The following is a 20,603-nucleotide window of genomic DNA, read 5'->3' on the forward strand; positions in this document are numbered from 1 at the left end:
GGTGTTCGGGTAAGCGAGAAGGGTCCAGTTGTGGGCATGTTTTTGCGGCATCCATTAACTCAACCGAAATCTTTCCATGATCTTATATGACCGATTAAACGCACCCTGCCAAGTTGTTTTGTTTTTCGACAAATTCGATCTTTTCTGTAGATCTCTCGGTTAAAAAAGGCAGATAAATGACATGACATGTCGCAACTTGCATATTTTGTTGGAAATCATGCAAACCTGGCATGGATCCTTACCACGGGCATGCCCCCTGCCTGCAAAAGTTGGGTCCATTTAAAAAAATTCAAAACTAGACCTTGTTCAATGGAGGGTGCACCTGGATGGGCATGCCCATGGTAGACAATCATGCTAGGTTTAACAATTCACGACACCATATGCAAGTTGCGACATGTTCGACCATTTTATCGGTCTTCTTTTACCAAGAAAACTCCAGAAATGCATAATTTGTCGAAAACCAAATCAACTTGGCAGGGTGCCTTGAATTGCTCATAAAATGCCATGAAAAAAATTAGGTCCATTTCTTCTTCTTTTTTGCTGGGGAAATTGGGGCCATTTCAAAGATATTAAAAATAACGTGATATCAGACGAACCATTCTGACCTTACCCAATAATCTCCGTTGAACATGGTGTTTTTTAGACATCCTTGAAATGACCCCTACTAACAAATACAAAGGGATAAAATTGAAAACAGTAAGTGTTTTCTAAAAGTATTTAATAAAAAAATATAGAAAAAAGAATTTAGAATCATTAGTTTAAAAAGTTAGTTAAAACATGTATTTTGGTATTGAAAAAAGATAAAAGTGAATTAACAAAATAAGAAATGAAATGAAAAAATAGAAAAGAAAATAAAAAGCTTAGGCCTTGGCCTAACAAGGCAACGACATTGCTCCTGTCGGGTGCGTGTGGGCCCAGTCCAACAGCTCACGGATTTGAAAAAAGTTCAACAAGTTTTTACACAATATTCATGGATTTGAAAAAAGTTCAATAAGGAAATTTGCAAAAAGGTTTTCTCTATTTTGGGAACCTCGGCTACCCAGCCATTTTTTCGGTTTTGGGACGTTCTCGGAGGTCGTGAACCGTGTTTTTTCTTTTTCTTTTTTATCTTCTCTCTTGTTCATTTTTTGTCTTCTTTGACTTTTCGTTTATTCTGTTTATTATTCTATTTCTCATAAATTTGTTTTTTCAGAATTCCAATTTTGTTCATATTTTTCTGGAATTCCAAATTTGTTACTGATTTTCAAAAAATGTTCATGTTTAAAATTTTGTTCTTTTATAAAAAAAAATGCTCGTGTTTTGACATTCTGAGCAAGTTTAAAAGGCATGAACATTCTTTTAAAATTTATGTACATTCTTTAAAAAACAAATATTAGTATTTTATGAACAAAACAGGAAAACCAGGAACCCTAATGAAAACCGTGCAAAAAAAGATAAACCAAAGAGTGAAGGTGATGTGTTTTTCTCTTGGCGTTATGTCTCTCGAACAAGAAGAAGAAAACAAGGTTAGTAGGGAAAATCAGATATGCTAACCCATATGGTTTGTGCGGTCACACGTAGTGCGCGAGGGCTGTAGTTCGAATCCAGCCAAGGACACCTATTTGTTGATGACTAAAACTAAAAAACCTAAATGGGCTGAGCCCATGTGGGAGGGCTGTTCACCGGGTATTATATGAACCTACGGTGTATACGTAGAAAAAGAGGGTACAATTTGTGAAAAGTCCATACTACCCTTTATACGTTTTGTGAGGGGGGTGTACCGAAGCATTCCTCGCTTGCTTGGCCGTGCTTTAGAACGTATAAGTAACAGAAATGTTGACCTTGTCAAATAACGCACGAGCCATTTGTAAGTCGCCTGAATTCAAATACGCACAAGTCAATTTTGGAGAGAACACAAGCACAACTTGATGGCGAGCTGCGGCGTCCTAGGCAGAGGCGAGGAAGCGGGTTGACCGGTGTGGTTGGGGGTGCAGTGGCTCGCCGGGGAAATTAGATGGCTAAGGGAGCTTTAGAGGGACGATCATGGTTGGCGGCAACACGGCAGTGGGCAGCAGTGAGGAGTAGGTGGGACCACTGATACCTCTCAAAAGCCTGTTTTGAGATGTGTAGGAGCGCCGCCGGCCGCAGGTGGGGGAGGCAGGCGTATCGGCCAATGGTCATGGGCGGTTCGGAAGGAGGAAGAGCTTGAGGTAGAAGATATAAAACAGGTGTCCAATGAAGATCCAAAATTTTGGCAACTTTCAAATAGTCAATGCCCTTTTAATAAATAATATCAGAGAAATCTCGTAAAACCATAGGAACCTGAATATATCCAAAATGCTAGTGCATTTTAATATACTCTTCCATTTATAGCAAGAATAAATGTGAGTAGTTACGAAAATTTGACAGGCGGTCACTGCAATATAACTAGGTTTGAGCACTGGAACCCAAATTACCAACCTCAGTGGGGTTGGGACTTGGGACTCGGGACCTGGCTAGCTAGCTCGCTCCCGCCTCGCGCCGTACGTATCCGTTTGGTATATACCTGACTGAGCGTGACATGGATATGCATGATCTTCTAGCACGTGCGTACGTGCTACAGTTCATTGATAGTTTGGACCCGGGTGCTCAGCTAGCTAGCATTGAGCGCATATGCATCGATTTGAACACGTGGGATGGCACGCATCTGCCGTCCTCCTAGCAATGAATAATGGAGATATGAAAGACCGGTGCCTCCAACAGCCAACAGATGAAGATGGTCCGCTGAGGATAAGACGATAGATTCTTCCATTATTGCTCTCTTTTTATTTTCTTCCTCCACACCATTACTGCATGCGTGGTATATCTCCAACAAAGACTACGAGACGCTCATATCCAAGATTTTCCGACCTCCAAAATATATATAGACCACAGGACTAGGGATCCACCATAGCCACAATTATCACAGATCGATTACCGCAACAACAACAATAACAACAAAACATCACACATCAGTGACCACTTTTGCAAAACCACATGCGATAAGTTTCACCAAAAAAATACACACTATCATGAGTTTTCCAAGTTGCCCGCCACATTGCAAGAGCCCCTGGGCGCCAAATGCAAATCCGAAAGTGAATCTTGTGATCCATCTTCTCTGGCGAATAATTACAACGTCAAATCAAAAGCGCGTTACATGTATGCATGCTCGATCTACTACTAATATGTGTGCTACCGTTCATTGATACTTTGACCCAGCTAGCATCCAGTGGCCGCATGAAGGTGACGCTATAACTTGCTGAGGATAAGATGAACGAATGGATATGGTTTGCTGAGGATAAGATGATACCCATTGTTTCGTGAAGTGAATGATGGCATCGCTTGTTTTTTTTTCAAACATGGGGAAGGGACTTGCATGCCCAAATCTGGCCTTAGATTAACAAAGCAAGGAATAGCCGGCGAACCTCCCTAGTCGTCCAAATCGCACACCCGAAACATTTTATATTTCTGTAGTTGATATGTAGCTCAAGAGTGGAGTTCAATACACATGTTGATGAAGAATACATGTATGCACCAAGGTCATTTGGAATCTCCAAGGAGAACAAGAACGGAAGAGCAGGAGCGCGGAACTGCCTCTTACCTCTCCCCCGCCTCCACGAAGGCAAATAAAAGAGAGCCAACAGGGAGCCTGCCCCTCCCGGTCTGTGGTCCCATCGATCTTATTATTAGAGAGGAAAAAGTTCATTTTAAACCTTGAATTTGTAGAGGTTCGGCGAAATAAACCCTCAAGTCGAAATCCCGGTCGATTGCACCATGAACTATGCATTCCCGGTCAAAACTGAACCCGGGCGTCGTTTGGCAAACCAGGATCGTCGACGTGTCATAGGATGGCCGGGTTTGGTGTCATTTCGCACAGTTTCCCGTTGGGCCGGCCAGCTTTAGTTTTTTTTCTCCTTTTTTAAAAGGTGCAGTTTTTTATCGTTTATAAAGGCAAACAAGGATCGTCGACGTGTCATAGGATGGCCGGGTTTGGTGTCATTTCGCACAGTTTCCCGTTGGGCCGGCCCGCTTTAGTTTTTTTTCTCCTTTTTTAAAAGGTGCAGTTTTTTTATCGTTTATAAAGGCAAACCAGGATCGTCGACGTGTCATAGGATGGCCGGGTTTGGTGTCATTTCGCACAGTTTCCCGTTGGGCCGGCCCGCTTTAGTTTTTTTTTCTCCTTTTTTAAAAGGTGCAGTTTTTTTATCGTTTATAAAGGCAAAAAAGAGCACATAGTGTGACCTGAACCTGAGACCTCCTGCTGCTGATTGACAGAAGCTACCACCAGGACAGCACGTCATTGTTCACTTCCTCCCTGTTTCTTCTTTTTCTTCTTTCTTTTCCTTTTCTTTTTCTGTTCCTTTTATTTTTATTTTTCGTTTTTAATTTTTTGCTAAATCCGTGGTCATCTTAGTAGGAAATACCAAACGAAAAAAAACCTCGTGAACCAAATTTTCAAAAGGAAAAAAGGTCACGATGTTTTTTAAAAAAATCACGGATTTAGAAAAGCCCAGTTTTTTTGAAAAGAAGTTCACAAATTTTCAAAAGAAAAGTTCATGGATTTTGGAAAAAAGTTGTAAAAATAAAAAGAGTTCATGGATTTGAAAAAAAAGTTCACGGATTCAAAAAATTCCATGAGTTTTGTAAAAAGTTTCACGCATTAGATAAAAACAGAAAAAACTAAGAAATTGGAATAAATTATTCACAAGAGGTGAGGCGGCGTGCTTGGTAGACAGTTTTTGCACCAACAAGGGGAGGTTGCGAGTTCAAAACACCTTATGTGTGCACCTTTTTTTTAGCAGTGTAACAAAAGAAAAGACATTTTTAATAGACAAAAAAATACAAATGGGTTGGCTGGGATTCTACCAAAGCTCCGACAGCTTAAGACTTGATGCAAAAAACCACTGAGAATACTTTGCTGATTACAATCCGAAAACAGTGCTATTTAACAATTGTTTTAGTACAAAATTTCATCATTTTGAAAACAAGTTCATTGAATTTGAAAAAAGTTCACGAATTCAAAAGATTCAAAAAAAAAAGATCATGAAAACGAAAAAAGTTCATAAACTCGAGAAAAGTTCACGAAATTGAAAATAGAAGAAAAACAGAAGAAAACCGGCCAAAAAAAACAAGCTGGAATCTAGCACAAAAAATGATCGTTATTTAGAGAAAATAAATTAGTAAACTATCGCAAAGTGGGTCTTGTCCCGGATGGCTAGCGCGTTCGTACGTTGCTTGTAAGGTGCGGTGTTCGAAACATCACGACGCACGTTGTTTGAAAGTTTTTGCAGAAAAACGTAAAAAAATAATACGATGGGCCGGCCCTGTGCGCGCCGTAGTCAAAATTCGAAACATCACGACGCACATTTTTTGAAAGTTTTTCCAGAAAAACGTAAAAAAAAAATACAATGGGCCGGCCCAGTGCGCGCCGTAGTCAATATTACCGTTGCTTGGCCCATGAGCCATACGAATCCCTGCCACGTCAGCATTTTTATGCCTCAAACGATATCAAGGTTTGATTTAGACCGGGATTGCATAGTTCAGGGTGCAATCGACCGGGATTTCGACTTGAGGGTTCATTTCGCCAAACCTCTACGAGTTCAGGGTTTAAAATAGACTTTTTCCTATTAGAGAGGCTCTCACCAGATCTTCTATACACTCACAAGCGCCAGCACACCTCTTGACCTGTACAAAAGAATGGAGGAACACATGAGAGCGCCATCAACCATATTTGCACAACGCCATGAATCTGGTAGGAACGCGACGGCACGGGAACCGCCATCACTGAAGATACTTCATTTGCCTCATTGCCCTCAATACAAACTTGAGGGAAAATAAAAAGGATCGGAGTAGTTATCGAATTTGGATCCAAGCGCCTTATTATTCATTGGGGAGAAGCAAAGAAACAAGAAACCTACCACTACTCACCAAAGATCCCCCCTTCCACCACCATTTTGGTCGGGAACACCGAAGAGGGGAAGGAGAGCGGCCTGAATCTACTGCACAAGGGCCGACCTCAGTCCAAGTTAATCTAGGTGGAAGGGGGAGTGGAAGAGAGGGGTGGGGATATCTGAACGACCAATGCTACACAGACGAATGATATGGTACAGGATTTACAGAGTGTCTTACGTAGGATTCTGAGGTTGGAGAATTAGGTGAAGGGCCCCAACCAGTTCAATTCGGGTGGAGGGGGGTAGTAAGGAATGTCTCATAACAATAGTTTTGCTACTTCTCAAGTACCTGAATTTTTTTGTTGCGTAAGTCAGTTTTTCCTTCATCCCAAGTGCACGAGATGTGCACGCCAAACCTCGCCGAAGAAGAAGAAGCCCCACTATCTATCTTGGGGGGAGGGGGAGTCATAGCCTCATTATCGATCTTAGGGGGGCAGCCACATCCCATTATGTATTTTAAGGGTAGGGGTCCAGCGGATCATCGGAGTTGTTCACTAGTGCGACTGGGCTTAGAGGGATGGCCGGGACAGTGGCCAGCACAACGGTGGGAGGGATGGCGGGGCGGAGATAGCCACCGGCTAGCCGGGGAGTGAGGGGGAAGGGGAAGGAGGCAGGAGGTTAGTCATGGGTTGGTCGGCGGCTACGTGAGGAAGAAGAAGGTGCAGGTTAAAGATAAACAATGCTTGATCTATTCTTAGCTCTTGGATGAAGATCTAATGGACTTTGATGAAAGTGAAGTGACAGATGATACTTTTTTTCAGGTACCTTTTTTTTTGTTAGGGATGTTTTTTCAGGTACCTGATAAGTGCCGGGGAGAGTACGTACTCCCATTGTCTCGCCATGTTACACGATATATGCACGGGTAGCATGCACGCACAAGATTATGGTAGGGTCGTCCCCTAGTTGTTGTTTTTTTGTCCAAAACGAAAGGTGCATGCTCTCTGATTGATCGATCCATCTACTAGTTGGTCGGGGGTTGGGACCTGGCAAAGCTAGCTCGCTCCTGCCTCGCGGCGTACGTATATGTTTGGTATATACTCTGGCCAACATATATACCCGATTGAGCGTGACAGGGATGCACGATCTTCTAGCACGTACGTGCTAGATTTTGTTGATATTTTGTGCGCGGGTGCTCAGCTAGCTAGCTGTGAGCGCATATATAAGGAGATATTTTGTTGATTTTGTTGATATGTTGCATCGATTTGAACACGTGGGGTGGCACGCATCAACCGACCTCAATGCAACGAATAACGGAGATATGAAAGGCCAGTGCCTCCAAGAGCCAACATGTGAAGATGGTCCGCTGAGGATAAGATGATAGAATCTTCCTCCATTGTTGCTCTTTTTTTTCTTCTTCCTCTACGCCATTACTGCATGTATGTTCTATAGAATGGGATGCTCTGTCCAAGATTTTCCAACCTCCAAAATATAAAAAGACCACAATGCTAGGGATCTGCCATAGCCACAAATATCACAGACCGATCCCACAACAACAACAACAACAACAACAACAACAACAACAACAACAACAACAACAACAACAACAACAACAACAACAACAACAAAACATCACACATTGATGACCACTTTTGCCAAAGATATGGGATAAGTTTCACCTAAAAACACACCCAGATTACGAGTTATCCATGTTGCCCACGCCAGCGCATTGCAGCAGCCCTTGCCACATGCAAATCCGAGAGTTAATCGTGTGTTCGATCTCCTCAGACGAATTACAGCGTCAAATAAAAAGTGTGTAACACGTATGCATGCTCGATCTGCTAGTAACGTGGTGCTACCATTTATTGATACTTTGCCACAGCTAGCATGCAGTGACCGCATGAACGTGATGTTGTAGCTGGCTAGGATCTTCTTCGATCTACATAGATTTTCAAACATCGAAAATGGATATTGATCTATTCATCTTCAATAATAGTAGTATAACGTACACTAGAAAAAAAATAAAAATTACATCCCATCCGCAGACCACGTAGTGACGACTACAAGCTCTGAGGCGAGCCGAAGGCGTGCTGCTGTCATCGCCCCTCCCTCGCCGGAGCCGGGCAAACATTATTGTAGTAGATAGCCGGGAAGTTGTCATGCTAAGGCCACATAGAACTAACGCACCAGAACAGCAACCGCCACCGATGAAGAGTGTAAATCTGAAGTATCCAACCTCAAGACACAAGAACATAGATGAACGATGAACATATCCGAGAAAATCCAGCAAAGACAGATCCGCCGGAGACACACCTCCACACGCCCACCGACGATGCTAGACGTATCAACGGAACATGGAGTAGGTGGGGAGACCTTATTCCATCTTCAGGGAGCCGCCGCCATCTCACCTTCCTAAGGAGGACAAAAACCCTAACAAAACTCGAAAAAAGGATCTAAAAATGGAGCCCTCCCACCGGCAAGGGTCGGGATCCACCCCACCCCCTTGGCCCTAAGGCCACCGGTGACGGGGTGGACCGGCGACGGCACCGACGGGAGACACAGGAACCCTAGATTTTTGGGAGGTGGCGGCTAGCTAGGTCGTCTCATCTGGCCTCTGATGGCTGCAACTGCAACATCACCCCTTGGATTGACAGAAAATGGATATGCTCTGCTCCGATACCCATTGGTTTGTGAAGTGAAAGATGGCATTGCTCGGTTTTTTAACAGGCAGAAGGGACTTCGAGGATCCCGAATCTGGTGTTAGATTAGCAAAAGTGTTACAGCTCTACACAAAGGACCCTGATTTTTTTTGAAAATTACACATTGGTCCTCCATTCTACAATTAGAAGCCCTCAAGAAAAAGGAAAAACACAATTGGGTTTCGATCACCATGGCGACCTCACCGGAGATGCAAAAGCCACCATCTCCGGAAGCAACATTGCTAGCTCTGGGCAACAAGAATACGGCCTCCACACTAGAGGTTGAAGAAGGGGGCATCAAAAAAAGCGAGCAAAGCAAGGAACAGCTGGGGAACAACCCTAGCCGCCTAAATCGCACGCTCTAAACATTTCCATGGTTGATCTGCGGCTCCAGCGCGAAGTTTGATGCAAAGGTTGATGAAGAATACACTGATGCGCCGAGGCCAATGGGAATCCCCACGGATCCAAAGCTCGGAAGAGCGGGAGCGCAGATTTACCGCTTTTCCTGCTGCGCCTCCACGAAGGTAAATAAGAGAGAGCCAACAGGGAGCTTGCTCCTCCCAATTCCAGGTCCCATCAATATTATTATTAGAGAGGCTCTCACCAAATCCTCCATACACCGCTACCATCCACTTCAGAGAATATAAAGTAGAGAAGAAAGAGACCGAGCCGACGCCGGTGTTAGAGCCAGCATCCGAAGCTATACAACGCCATGATCTGGCAGGTATGCGATGGCATGGGAGCCGCCATCACTCAAGATACTTCCTTCGCCTCGTAGACCTTAACAGGAACTCGAGGGTAAAGAAAAGGACTGGAGTAGTCGTCGGATCTGGATCCAAATGCCTCATTATTTGTCAGAAGCAAAGAAACAAGAAACCTACCACTACGCACGAACAAGCCCCCCTTCCAACCCCATTCCGGTTGTCAATATAGGTGGAGAATAGGGGAAGGAGGGTGTTCTGAATCTACGGCACAGGGCCGACCTCAGTCCATGTCAATCTAGGTGGAAGGGGGAGTGGAAGAGAGGGGTGGGGGTTATCTGAATGAGCAATCCTACACATATGAATGACATGGTACATGATTAACGAGGTGGCTTGTGTGGGATTTTATGGTTGCAGAAATTAGAGGAAGGGCCCCACCCGGAATGGGGGGGGGGGGGTGGGGCGGGGGGTATTAAGGAATGTCCGGTGATAACGGTTTTTCTATTTCTAAGGTACCTTTTTTGTTCCGTTGGTCACTTTTTCCTTCTTTGTTCCTTCTTCCCGAGTGCATGAGATGTGGAGGCCGGACCCCATTATCTATCTTAGGGTGGAAGCCACAACCCCATTATCTATCTTAGGGTGAAGCCAGAACCCCGTTATTTATCTTAGGGGTGGGGGTGCAGGAGGTCATCAGAGTTGTTCACTGGTGTGACAGGGATTATAGGGATGGCTGGGCCGGTGGTCAGCACGGCAGTGCGGGGAGGGTGGGGCGGTGAGGCGGAGGCAGGCGGTTAGGCTAGGGTTAGCCGGTGGCTGCGTGAGAGGAAGAAGGTGGAGGTTAAAGATGAATAGTGGCCGATCTATTTTGAGCCGTTGGATGAAGATCGAATGGCTTTTGATGAAAGTGAGTGATGATACATGTTTTTTCAGATACCTGAAAAATAAACGATCCACCATAATAATTTTGTAGATTGACTGTAGGTGTAACATTTTTTGTATCTTTTTTCTTCATGGTAGCATTTTTTTTATTTTTTTATTTTCCAAAAAGGGTAGCATCTTCTTATCCACGATCCCTCGATCAAGAGCATTGCCATTTTCTTATAAATAGAGGCCCAACTAAGCAGAAAGGGTATGCAAATCTAGCTAGCCAAGAGCAACACATAGCCATAGTGCGACTGCCTACGAGTACGTAGGTAGACAAGGCGAGAATGAACAACACACTACCAGTAACGGCGCCCACCGCGCACGCGCCCATGCCGTCGCCGGCGCCGAAGCTTGGAGGTGCAAACATCGCCAGCCGGTGGCGCGAGCTCCAGGGCTCGGACTCGTGGGTTGGGCTCCTGGACCCGCTGGACTACGACCTCCGACAATCCATCATATCTTACGGCGAGCTCGCATCGGCCGCCCACGACGTGTTCAACCTTGAGAAGCGGTCACCTCACGCCGGCTTCTGCTTGTACAGCCGCGACCACCTTCTCGCCGCCTCCACCGTGACCCACCCTGAGTACTACAAGGTCACCAAGTTCCTCTACGCGACCTGCGGGGGATCAACGGCATCGAGGTTGGCCACATCCGTGCCAACGGTGACCAACGCGCTGTTCGTGCAACCGCTGGGAAAGGCCGAGGGGACTCCGACGTCCAACTGGATGGGTTACGTGGCGGTGGCGACGAACGAGGGAGTTACAGCACTGGGGAGGCGTGACATCGTCGTGGTGTGGCGCGGCACCGAGAACGAGTTGGAGTGGGAGGAAGACAAGCACTTCCTTCAGGTGTCTGCCGCGCCGGTGTTGGGCCGCTATGCTGACGAAGATTACAAGAACGCCAAGGTGCACCGTGGCTTCCTATCCGTGTACACGTCCAGTGACAACAACTCCATGTACAACAAGACCAGCGCCAGAGAGCAGGTGAGCCTTGCATACTTCATATATATATATTGTCCTGTTCAATCTTAGGCTTAATAACATACCAGCAGCCGGAATTGTTCAAGGTGAAATTTGTCTTCACTAAAGGTGTACGCACACATGCAGGTTCTCGAGGAGGTAGGGAGGCTAATGGAGGAGTACAAGGACGAGGTGACCAGCATCACCGTCACCGGCCATAGCCTTGGAGCGTCACTCGCCACCCTCACCGCCATCGACCTGGTGGCCAACGACGTCAACGTGCCCCCTAACTCGAAGCAACCGCCGTGCCCCGTGACAGCGATACTGCTGGCGTGCCCGCGAGTCGGGAACCCCACGTTCAAGTCCGCCTTCGACTCATTCCACCTCCTGCGGGCACTCCACGTGGCGAACGCCAAAGACCTCGTGCCACAGAACCCTCCCTCTGTGTTGTTAATGTGGTACGTGGACTGCGCGACAGCAACGATCGTAATTGACACGGACCGGTCACCCTACGTGTTTCACAAAATATCGACCCACCACGTCCTCGAGTTGTACCTGCACGGTGTCGCAGGGGATCATGGCGACAAGGCGGACTTCAAACTAGTGGTTCCCCGCGACGTGGCGCTGGTGAACAAGACTATCGACCTGCTGACAGACGAATACCCAGTGCCGGGGAGCTGGTGGGTCATTAAAAACAAATGCATGGTCAAGGGCACCGATGGCCAGTGGAAACTCGATGACTTTGAAGAAGCATAGTTAAGTGGTTAAGACGGTATACAAGATTGTTGCCTATGGATTCCGCATGTACTATATATGCTCTTGTGCTTGCTTGTGTGTTTGCATTTCAATCATGTTGTCGGGCGTGAATATTTGTAGCAGATGACGGCCTGGCCGATCATTCAGTTATTGTCCTTCTATTTCATGCCTCCTACAAATCTCGCTATATCATGTACTTATGCATTGCTTCATTGCTTTGAAAAATGTCATATCCCGTGTCTAAAAGAGCTTCTTCTTTTTTAATCTAAAGTGGCATGTTCTTGGTGTTAATGACATGTACTTAGCCGATTCATGGTGCGTGAATTGAGTTGGACGAACACAGGTAGTCCCGAGAAAAGAAAGAAAGCTGGTTCGGGATCAATCAACCAAAACAAAAAGACTAAATAAGACAGCTTGGTTAAAATAGATTTTTGATTTCTATATAACTTAATGACTTTGGTCGTCAAGAGTCATGGTCTCATGGAAGCCGTACGTACTACATTGAGAGGTCGGGTAAATGATTAACAGAAATAGGGTGAACTAAAATCGCATATCATTGAGATTCAGAAAGCATCTCACTGGTGTTAGGACATTCTAGCCACATCATATGTCCATATAATACAGTATTTCAGACCCGCAAAAAGAACAGTATTTCAGAAATCGCAATATGCAAAAAAAAAAAAACTCACACCACCACAATACATGTCGTCTCTGTGAGTAAATTAATTGAAGCTGCCCTATGTGAAAATTGTCCCAACCATCAGATGCCAGGTGTCAGGCTTCTCCTTGGCATCGAGTGAAATCCATTGTATGCTACTCCCTCCATTCCGAATTACTTGTCGCATGTATGGATGTATCTAGATGTATTTTAGTTCTAGATACATCCATTTCAGCGACGAGTAATTTGGGACGGAGGGGGTAGAAATTGGCCGTGTTTGCTGAATCAATCAAAGAGCATGTACGCGTTTATTATCTAGGAGTATCTTAGAACCTAACTTGCTCCTTAATTCGGTCAAAATAGATTTTTGATCTCCATATAACTTAATGACTTTGGTCGTTCAGATTTTTGATCTCTATATAACTTAATGACACAGGTGGTCCCAAGAAATGAGCTTGATCCGATTCTTACTCCAGCAACTCACACCCCCCTCCCCCCCCCCCCCCCCCCCCCGCGGGCGACCCGGGCGGCAGCGCGAGCTCCACTCCCAGTCCTCCTCTCCTGTCACGCCCAATATGCGACCCTATCCAAAAGGAACTCGAAGGTCCCACCAAGGATAGACCCGCATATTGAAACGCTTTTGCAAGGTGGATATCATTACATCAACATTACATAATAGATGGGGATACATACAAGAGGCATACAATGCCACACGAATACAACATCACAATACATTATAGCATCATCCAACTACGGATGAAACACAAACAGAAACTCAAAGGACATCCACCCTGCTAGCCCAGGCTGCCGACCTGGAACCTATCCCCTGATCGAAGAAGAAGCAGAAGAAGAAGTCCAATACAAGCAAACATCGCTCTCGCGTCATGATCATCGCAAAAGCTGTACCTGCAACTGTTGTTGTAGTAATCTATGAGCCACGAGGACTCAACAATCCCATTACCATGGGTATCAAGACTAGCAAAGCTTAATAGGAAAGGAAGGGATAAAGTGGTGAGGTTGCAGCAGCGACTAAGCATATATGGTGGCTAACATACGTAAATAAGAGCGAGAAGAGAACAATCAGAACTGTCGTCAACTAGTAATGATCAAGAAGTGATCCTGAACTCCTACTTACGTCAAACATAACCCAGAAACCGTGTTCACTTCCCGGACTCCGCCGAAAAGAGACCATCACGGCTACACACGCGGTTGAAGCGTTTTAACTCGGATCTGGTGTCAAGTTATCTACAATCGGATATTAACAAATTCCCATCTGTCTATAACCGCAGGCACGGCTTTCGAAAAATTATACCCTGCAGGGGTGTCCAAACTTAGCCCATGACAAGCTCTCGCGATCAACGAAGGAATAGACCTTCTCCCAGGAAGACCCGATCAGTCTCGGAATCCCGGTTTACAAGACATTTCGACAATGGTAAAACAAGACCAGCAAAGCCTCCCGCTGTGCCGACAAATCCCGATAGGAGCTGCACATATCTCGTTCTCAGGGCACACCGGATGAGCAAGACGTCAGGTTGGCATAGACCCTGATTGCCCAGGGGGCGCCGGACATCGCTCGGTTCGGACCAACACTTAGACAAGCACTGGCCCGGGGGGGCTAAAATAAAGATGACCCTCGGGTTGGCCGACCCAAGGGAAAGGGATAGGTGGTGGTGAGGCAAATGGTAAAACCAAGGTTGGACCTTGCTGGAGGAGTTTTATTCAAAGCGAACTGTCAAGGGGGTCCCATAAATCACCAGACCGCATAAGGAACGCAAAATCCGGGAACATAACACCGGTATGACGGAAACTAGGGCGGCAAGAGTGGAACAAAACACTAGGCAAAAGGCCGAGTCTTCCAACCTTTACCAAGTATATAGATGCATTAATAATATAAGAGATATTGTGATATCCCAACATAAATCCTGTCCACCATGAAGAAATCTTCAACTTCGCCTGCAACTAGCAACGCTATAAGAGGGGCTGAGCAAAAGCGGTAACATAGCCAAGCAACGGTTTGCATAGGAAAGGTGTCAAAGGTTAGAGGTTCATGGCAATATGGGATGGCTTGATAAACAGGTGATAGGTAGCGCAGCATAGCGATAGAACGAAGCAAACTAGCATAGCAATGATAGTAATGAGATCCAGGGTAGCGGTCATCTTGCCTGAAATCCCGCAAGGAAGAAGAACGAGTCCATGAAGAAGACGAACGGATGAAGTCGAACCAAGCGGAGACGAACGAATCCTCACGAACGCAACGAAACAGGAACTATCGAAAAGAAGCACACAACATGGTAAACACACGACACATGAACAAGGCATGATGCACAAACAATGCACGATGCATGAAAAAGCTACATGAAGCTACTCATGGCAAGAGATGATGCAACCAAGAGCAACACACTAAGGCAAGCTTAAATGAGGCCGGGAACAACATATAACAATTCCGGTAAGTCCTCATATGCATATTTCAAAATTGGTCCAGATCTGATTATACCTTATGTTCAAGTTGTTAAACAGCAAGTTAAGATGCACCAAGATGATCTACACGAGATTCTAGTCAAGTTACATATAAAGTTTATTTAGTTCGGAGCTACGGCCTAGAAGATATGAGCAAAACAAGTTAAACATGGCATTGATGCAAAATGCACCCAAACATCAAGCAAACACCTCAAAACAAGGATGCAACATGATAATATGAAACTACATGCAATTCTAAGCAAGTTTCATATAGAGTACACTCAAAACGGAGCAACGGTCCAACACACACACATGAAACAAGTCACAACAACAATCTGTCCAAAACAACAACTAGGCATATTGCAAGCATCAAAACAATAAGCTACAGCACCCCAACATGAAAACAAAAGACATGGACATGAAGTAAATGTAAAGCATAACAAAACTTGAACACTGAGCTATCTCCAGAAATCACTAGAACATGCTCAAACACACATGATAAGATTGCAAGTTATAATAATTTCAGACTTTGCAGAAAATAACATCACGATGCAATGTTCAGAGCTATCAAACAACATGTTACAGGAACTTATCATGGCAAACAAAGGCATGGTATGAATCTACTAATTGCATAGATCAAAAGTCCCTTACTGACCATAAGCCAAAAAGGATCAGAAAATATGATGGCACCCACGTAAACATGACAAGTTATAATACAGATTCAGACATGGCAGGAACATAATTATGAAGGCATGTAGATGAGCTTGTGCAACTCACTACAGAGCAATACATTGCATGGCAAGGCACCCAACAGTAAGAAGGCATGTTTTTGAAGCTAAGCATGGCAATAGAAAGGTCATAGGGTGCATGGAACACTTGCAACAATCATGGAAACAACTGAACTTAATGTAAACAGGCTGACAACAACATTATGAAGCAACTTTGGAGTAATATATGAACAAGGTACAGCAACCTATAAATACAACCAGGGGCATGGATGGATAGATGATGGCATGTAGATCAAAACATGTTTATAGAACATCTCCAGATTATGCATAGAATGATTAGTAGCAACATGTTTATATAGCATCACGAAATAACAGATTCAGCCTAGCAAAACAGCAACATCATGTACCTTACTTAACAAGCTCGATTCACTCACCACAAGTCATTGCATGGCAAGATAAGCATAGAATCATCAAGAAGACATGTTTGTGAAACAAACCAAGTCAAGAACAAGTCCATGGGCATGCAAGGATCAACTATAGCATCCTTGGCTAAATTGAATAACACGTAAACAATCTGCCAGGAAACATTTTGAAGCAAAAGTAGAGCACAAAAATGACATGCTAGACTACTCCATAATTGCAACCAAGGCCATGAATGGATACACAATAACAACATGTTCAAAACACCCTTACTGAAGTATCTCAAATTATGCATGGATCTCTCTGTAGCATCAAGTTTACATGGCATAAAAATAACGGCAGAACAGGGACTAAAATCGGCAACATCACGATGCCTAGTTTGCATGCTTGTGCTAGTCACCATATTGATCACAAAAATACATGGTAAGCACCTCTGTAAAGAAGACATGGCATAGTTCAAAACACATGTAGACATCAACCTCATAGGATGCACACATCAATCATGGCAAAAATGACAAAAGAGCTCGTTCTGTTAACAGACAACAGATAACATCATGAAGCACTCTTACAACAATGATTCAGGCATCAAGATAATCTCAAATGAATATGATGCAATAGAATGAAATGATATACTCGTTGGGACGAACAATTTGACATATTACACGCACGAAACGGCGCTACGGATGCAGAGATACGGCATGACGAACATGACATGAAAATTACACAGATTCGGGGACTTGGAAAAAATTAACCCCGCGAAAAACTGGACGGAGAGAACCCGGGACGGAGGGAACCAGGATCGGGGGCGCCGTTTGGATCGGCGGGCTGGTGGATCTGGTCCCGATCCGCGGGTCGCCGGAGAAGTTCGCCGGAGACGTCGCCGGAGTTGAGGAAGAAGATGGGGCCGGCGAGGTCAGGCGTATCCGGGGCTGTGGCGGCCGGCGAAGTGGAGGCAGACGGAGGCGGCGGCACGGGAGGACGGTGCGGAGCACCGGCGCGGGAGGAGCAGGCGGGGCGCGGGGCGGCGCCCGCGACGGCGCGGCACCGGCGGCGAGGGCCAGCAGGGCCGGGCGCGAGGTCGAGGCAAGGCGCGGCGAGGAGGCCCTGCCCCGGGCGGTGGCGGAGCAGATCCGGCCGGCGTCGCGGCGGAGGCGGCGGCCGCGGGGCGCGGCGGCGGGGCGACCCCTGGCGGCGGCGAAGCAGATCTGGGCCCCGCGGGCCTAGCGTGGGCCTCGCGGGGCGGCGGAGGCTGCTACGTGGCGGACGTCGGTTGGCGGCGGCGGGGCGACCCGGACGTGTCCGGTGGCGGCGGGGACGAATCTGCTAGAGTTGGACTGCGGGATTTCGGGGGGGATGACAAATATATAGGTAGAGGGTGCTAGGAGAGTCCAAATGGGAAGCGGTTTTCGGCCACGCGATTGTGATCGAACGACCAAGATCATGGAGGGGAGTTAGATGGTTTTTGGGCCACCCTGGAAGGGCTGTTGGGCTGCAAAGAGAGAGGGGCTTTACGGTTACCCGGTTAATCGTTGGAGTATCAAACGACCTCCAAATGGTACGAAACTTGATAGGCAGTCTACCGGTGCTATACCAAGGCCACTTGGCAAGCCTCGGGCCATTCCTAGAAAGTTTAACACCCACTCACGAAGAGAGACAAGAAGGGGACGCCCGATGACATAGGAGAGCCGGATTGCAAAACGGACAACGGGGAAAAGGCTCAGATGCATGAGACGAACACGTATGCAAAATGAAATGCACATGATGACATGATAAAATGCAACACGCAAGCAAATGACATGGCAACGACGGCGAATAACTGGCAGACACCTGGCGCATCGAATCCGGGGCGTTACAACACTCCTCCACTAACAAGAGATCTCGTCCCGAGATCTTAGGACCGAGACGGAAGGGAAAAGGGATAAGGTGAAGCAAGAATTCAAGAGAAGAAGCAAAGAATCGAGAGCACTCGAGAAGAAGAGAGTAACGACGAGAATGACGAGAATCGAAAGCTCACAAAATCAGATAGACTATGAACTCACTCCGGTTAGAACGAGATAAGAAACGAATAAGACTGAAAGGATTTAGGCAGCACTCCGGCTAAACATGGAAGGAAAAGAACACGAGCTTGAGAGGATGGAATGATACTTGACGAGATGAACAAAGCGATGCCTCCAGAAAAATTGAAGTAGTGGAATGAAAAGAACTGAGAAGAAAATGACAACTTGTGTCACGAATGAAATAGAAAGCATCTTTAGACGGCAGGATTGAACGGAGTTGTTGAGAAAATCAACAACGAAAGAATAAGCTTGTTGTGGACTTATGGAAAAACATCTCAAAATTATGAGGTGATCAACGACCACAAATAGAAATGATTGGATAACTGAGAAGAACGAAGAAATGCAACACTCCACTTCAAAAGAAAATGAAGAATTAATTGCACTTCGAAAGACATGAAGGAAAGAAACTTGAGCTCCTTCGATGAGAATCTTGATGAACACTTGAGGAGTGAATTGAATCATGACGAGCCACCGTGAAGAACTCCGGTAACAAAAGGATGATGAGATAAAATGAAGGATGATAGAATAAGATGAGCCTCGCGATGATTTAGATGGAGGTTCCGACGAAAAGGCCGAGGAAAATTGAACTCCGGGAAAAGAAAAGATGAAAACACTTGAAACTAGAATTTATTCATGAAGAACAAACTCCGAAGGAAGGGATTAATCACTTGGAAGAAATAAGGATAAGATTTATTGTATGCTTATCCTTCATCAAATTAAACTGATGACAAACAATGGATTTTTGCATACTACTTATTCTTCTTGAAAAGGATTGAGAAGTGACATGTCGCAAACTTGAGAAAGTCTTCATGAACCACCGTAAGAATTCGAAAAAGACTGATGAAAAAGAAAGAATCACCGGGAAGAGTTAGAAGAACAAATATGCTAGAGGGGATTTAGATGCAAAAGAACAAAGAGATAATGAGCTGATTGAAGAACACTTGAACGAAGCACCGGGATAATTGGATAACGATAACTAGAATGAAGGCCTCCGGTGAAAAGAAACGGAAAGACAACTTCTGACAAACTCCGGATGGTTAAGAAACAATAACGGACAAATGGAATAATTTGAGAGGATGATATGAAGCTAGAACCACGAATCTTCAAGAGAACAGGCAAGATTTAGAAGGAACTCTTATTCAATCTTCAAATGACGACGGGAAACACCACCAAAATTACTAAGATACTCCGGGAGATGAAAGGTAAGAGGTTGAGCCAACAATGAAAAGAATTTGAATGAGATCTTGGAAAAGCATCTGACTGATGAAATCCATTCTTACGTCACAACTTCGAAAAGAATTGAGAATGGCTCCGGAATAATTAGAAGAGTCAGGTATGGTCCTGGGAAAAGACCTGTGGGTTAGGGCCCACTGAAGAGAACACCGTTGGAAAGGATTGTTGAACAGATAAATGAAGCACCGGAACAATTGAAATCTTTGAATGAGGTGGCAACCTCGAATTAATTGGAACACAGACGAATCTCCTGAGATGTCTTCCGAACTCCGGAAGGATGAACTGGCGAGAGGCACACGAGCAAGGAGAACACTTGATCGAAAGAAGAGAATATGATCACCCGAAAAACTTGAATTGAGTCCACCGGAGAAGAAAAACGATGAAGAATGTCCACCGAGGCGAGAATTCACCGATTGAAATAATTGAGGGAAGACTGAAGAGACTCCACACGAATGAGGTAGATGGTCGAGAGAGAGAGACAGACTCCGGGAAGAAAAGGGTGGGCGGGCGGGAAAACAAAAGCAGCTTAGAAGGGGAAAATCGACGAATATCTTGAAGAGAAAACACCGGTTGAAATCATTGAGGAGAGAGAGAAAAAACTTCGCACAAGTAGGATGGATACTCGATAACGGACTCCGGTTCCGAGATGAAAAAGGGGTGGGCGGGTGGGAAAGAAAACAACTGAGGATTGAACTCAAAGATGAAGATGCTCGAGTCAACTTGACGAGAAATGCACCGGATGAAAAGAGCTGGGAACCAACGATCGAAAAACCAACTACGTGATCCTAAAGAAATATTTGAAGGGGAAGAGAAGTAATAAAAAACACCTACGTCAAGATTCCTTACCAGAGCGACGAAGGGGCTGAGGAGTAAAAAGAATTCCTACTCTTCGATATAACTAGACTCCGAAAACAGTTTTCTTCTAGACTCAACAACGGCCAAACTACACGATCAATCAAGGGGGGCTCCTAAGGTCGGTCGAGGCTCTGATACCAACTTGTCACGCCCAATATGTGACCCTATCCAAAAGGAACTCGAAGGTCCCACAAAGGATAGACCCGCATATTGAAACACTTTTGCAAGGTGGATATCATTACATCAACATTACATAATAGATGGGGATACATAC

General features: G+C 45.3%; 1 protein-coding gene across 1 annotated transcript; it reads left to right on the forward strand.

Annotated features, from left to right (window-relative positions):
* Positions 1-10,406: 10,406 nt before the first annotated feature.
* Positions 10,407-12,151, forward strand: LOC123141838 (phospholipase A1-II 7). Its single transcript, XM_044560907.1, has 2 exons — positions 10,407-11,189; positions 11,313-12,151. Exons 1-2 carry the CDS (start codon positions 10,494-10,496, stop codon positions 11,919-11,921), a joined length of 1,305 nt encoding a protein of 434 aa, XP_044416842.1. The 5' UTR covers positions 10,407-10,493; the 3' UTR covers positions 11,922-12,151.
* Positions 12,152-20,603: the final 8,452 nt, after the last annotated feature.

This window comes from Triticum aestivum, chromosome 1B, assembly GCF_018294505.1.
Source record: "Triticum aestivum cultivar Chinese Spring chromosome 1B, IWGSC CS RefSeq v2.1, whole genome shotgun sequence".
NCBI lineage: Eukaryota > Viridiplantae > Streptophyta > Magnoliopsida > Poales > Poaceae > Triticum > Triticum aestivum.

Bases quoted from the DNA above. Each gene is read 5' to 3' on its own strand.
- LOC123141838 (XM_044560907.1), top strand. From the start codon at position 10,494: ATGAACAACACACTACCAGTAACGGCGCCCACCGCGCACGCGCCCATG. The intron at 11,190-11,312 runs GTGAGCCTTGCA...GCACACATGCAG, and splicing joins AGACCAGCGCCAGAGAGCAG to GTTCTCGAGGAGGTAGGGAG.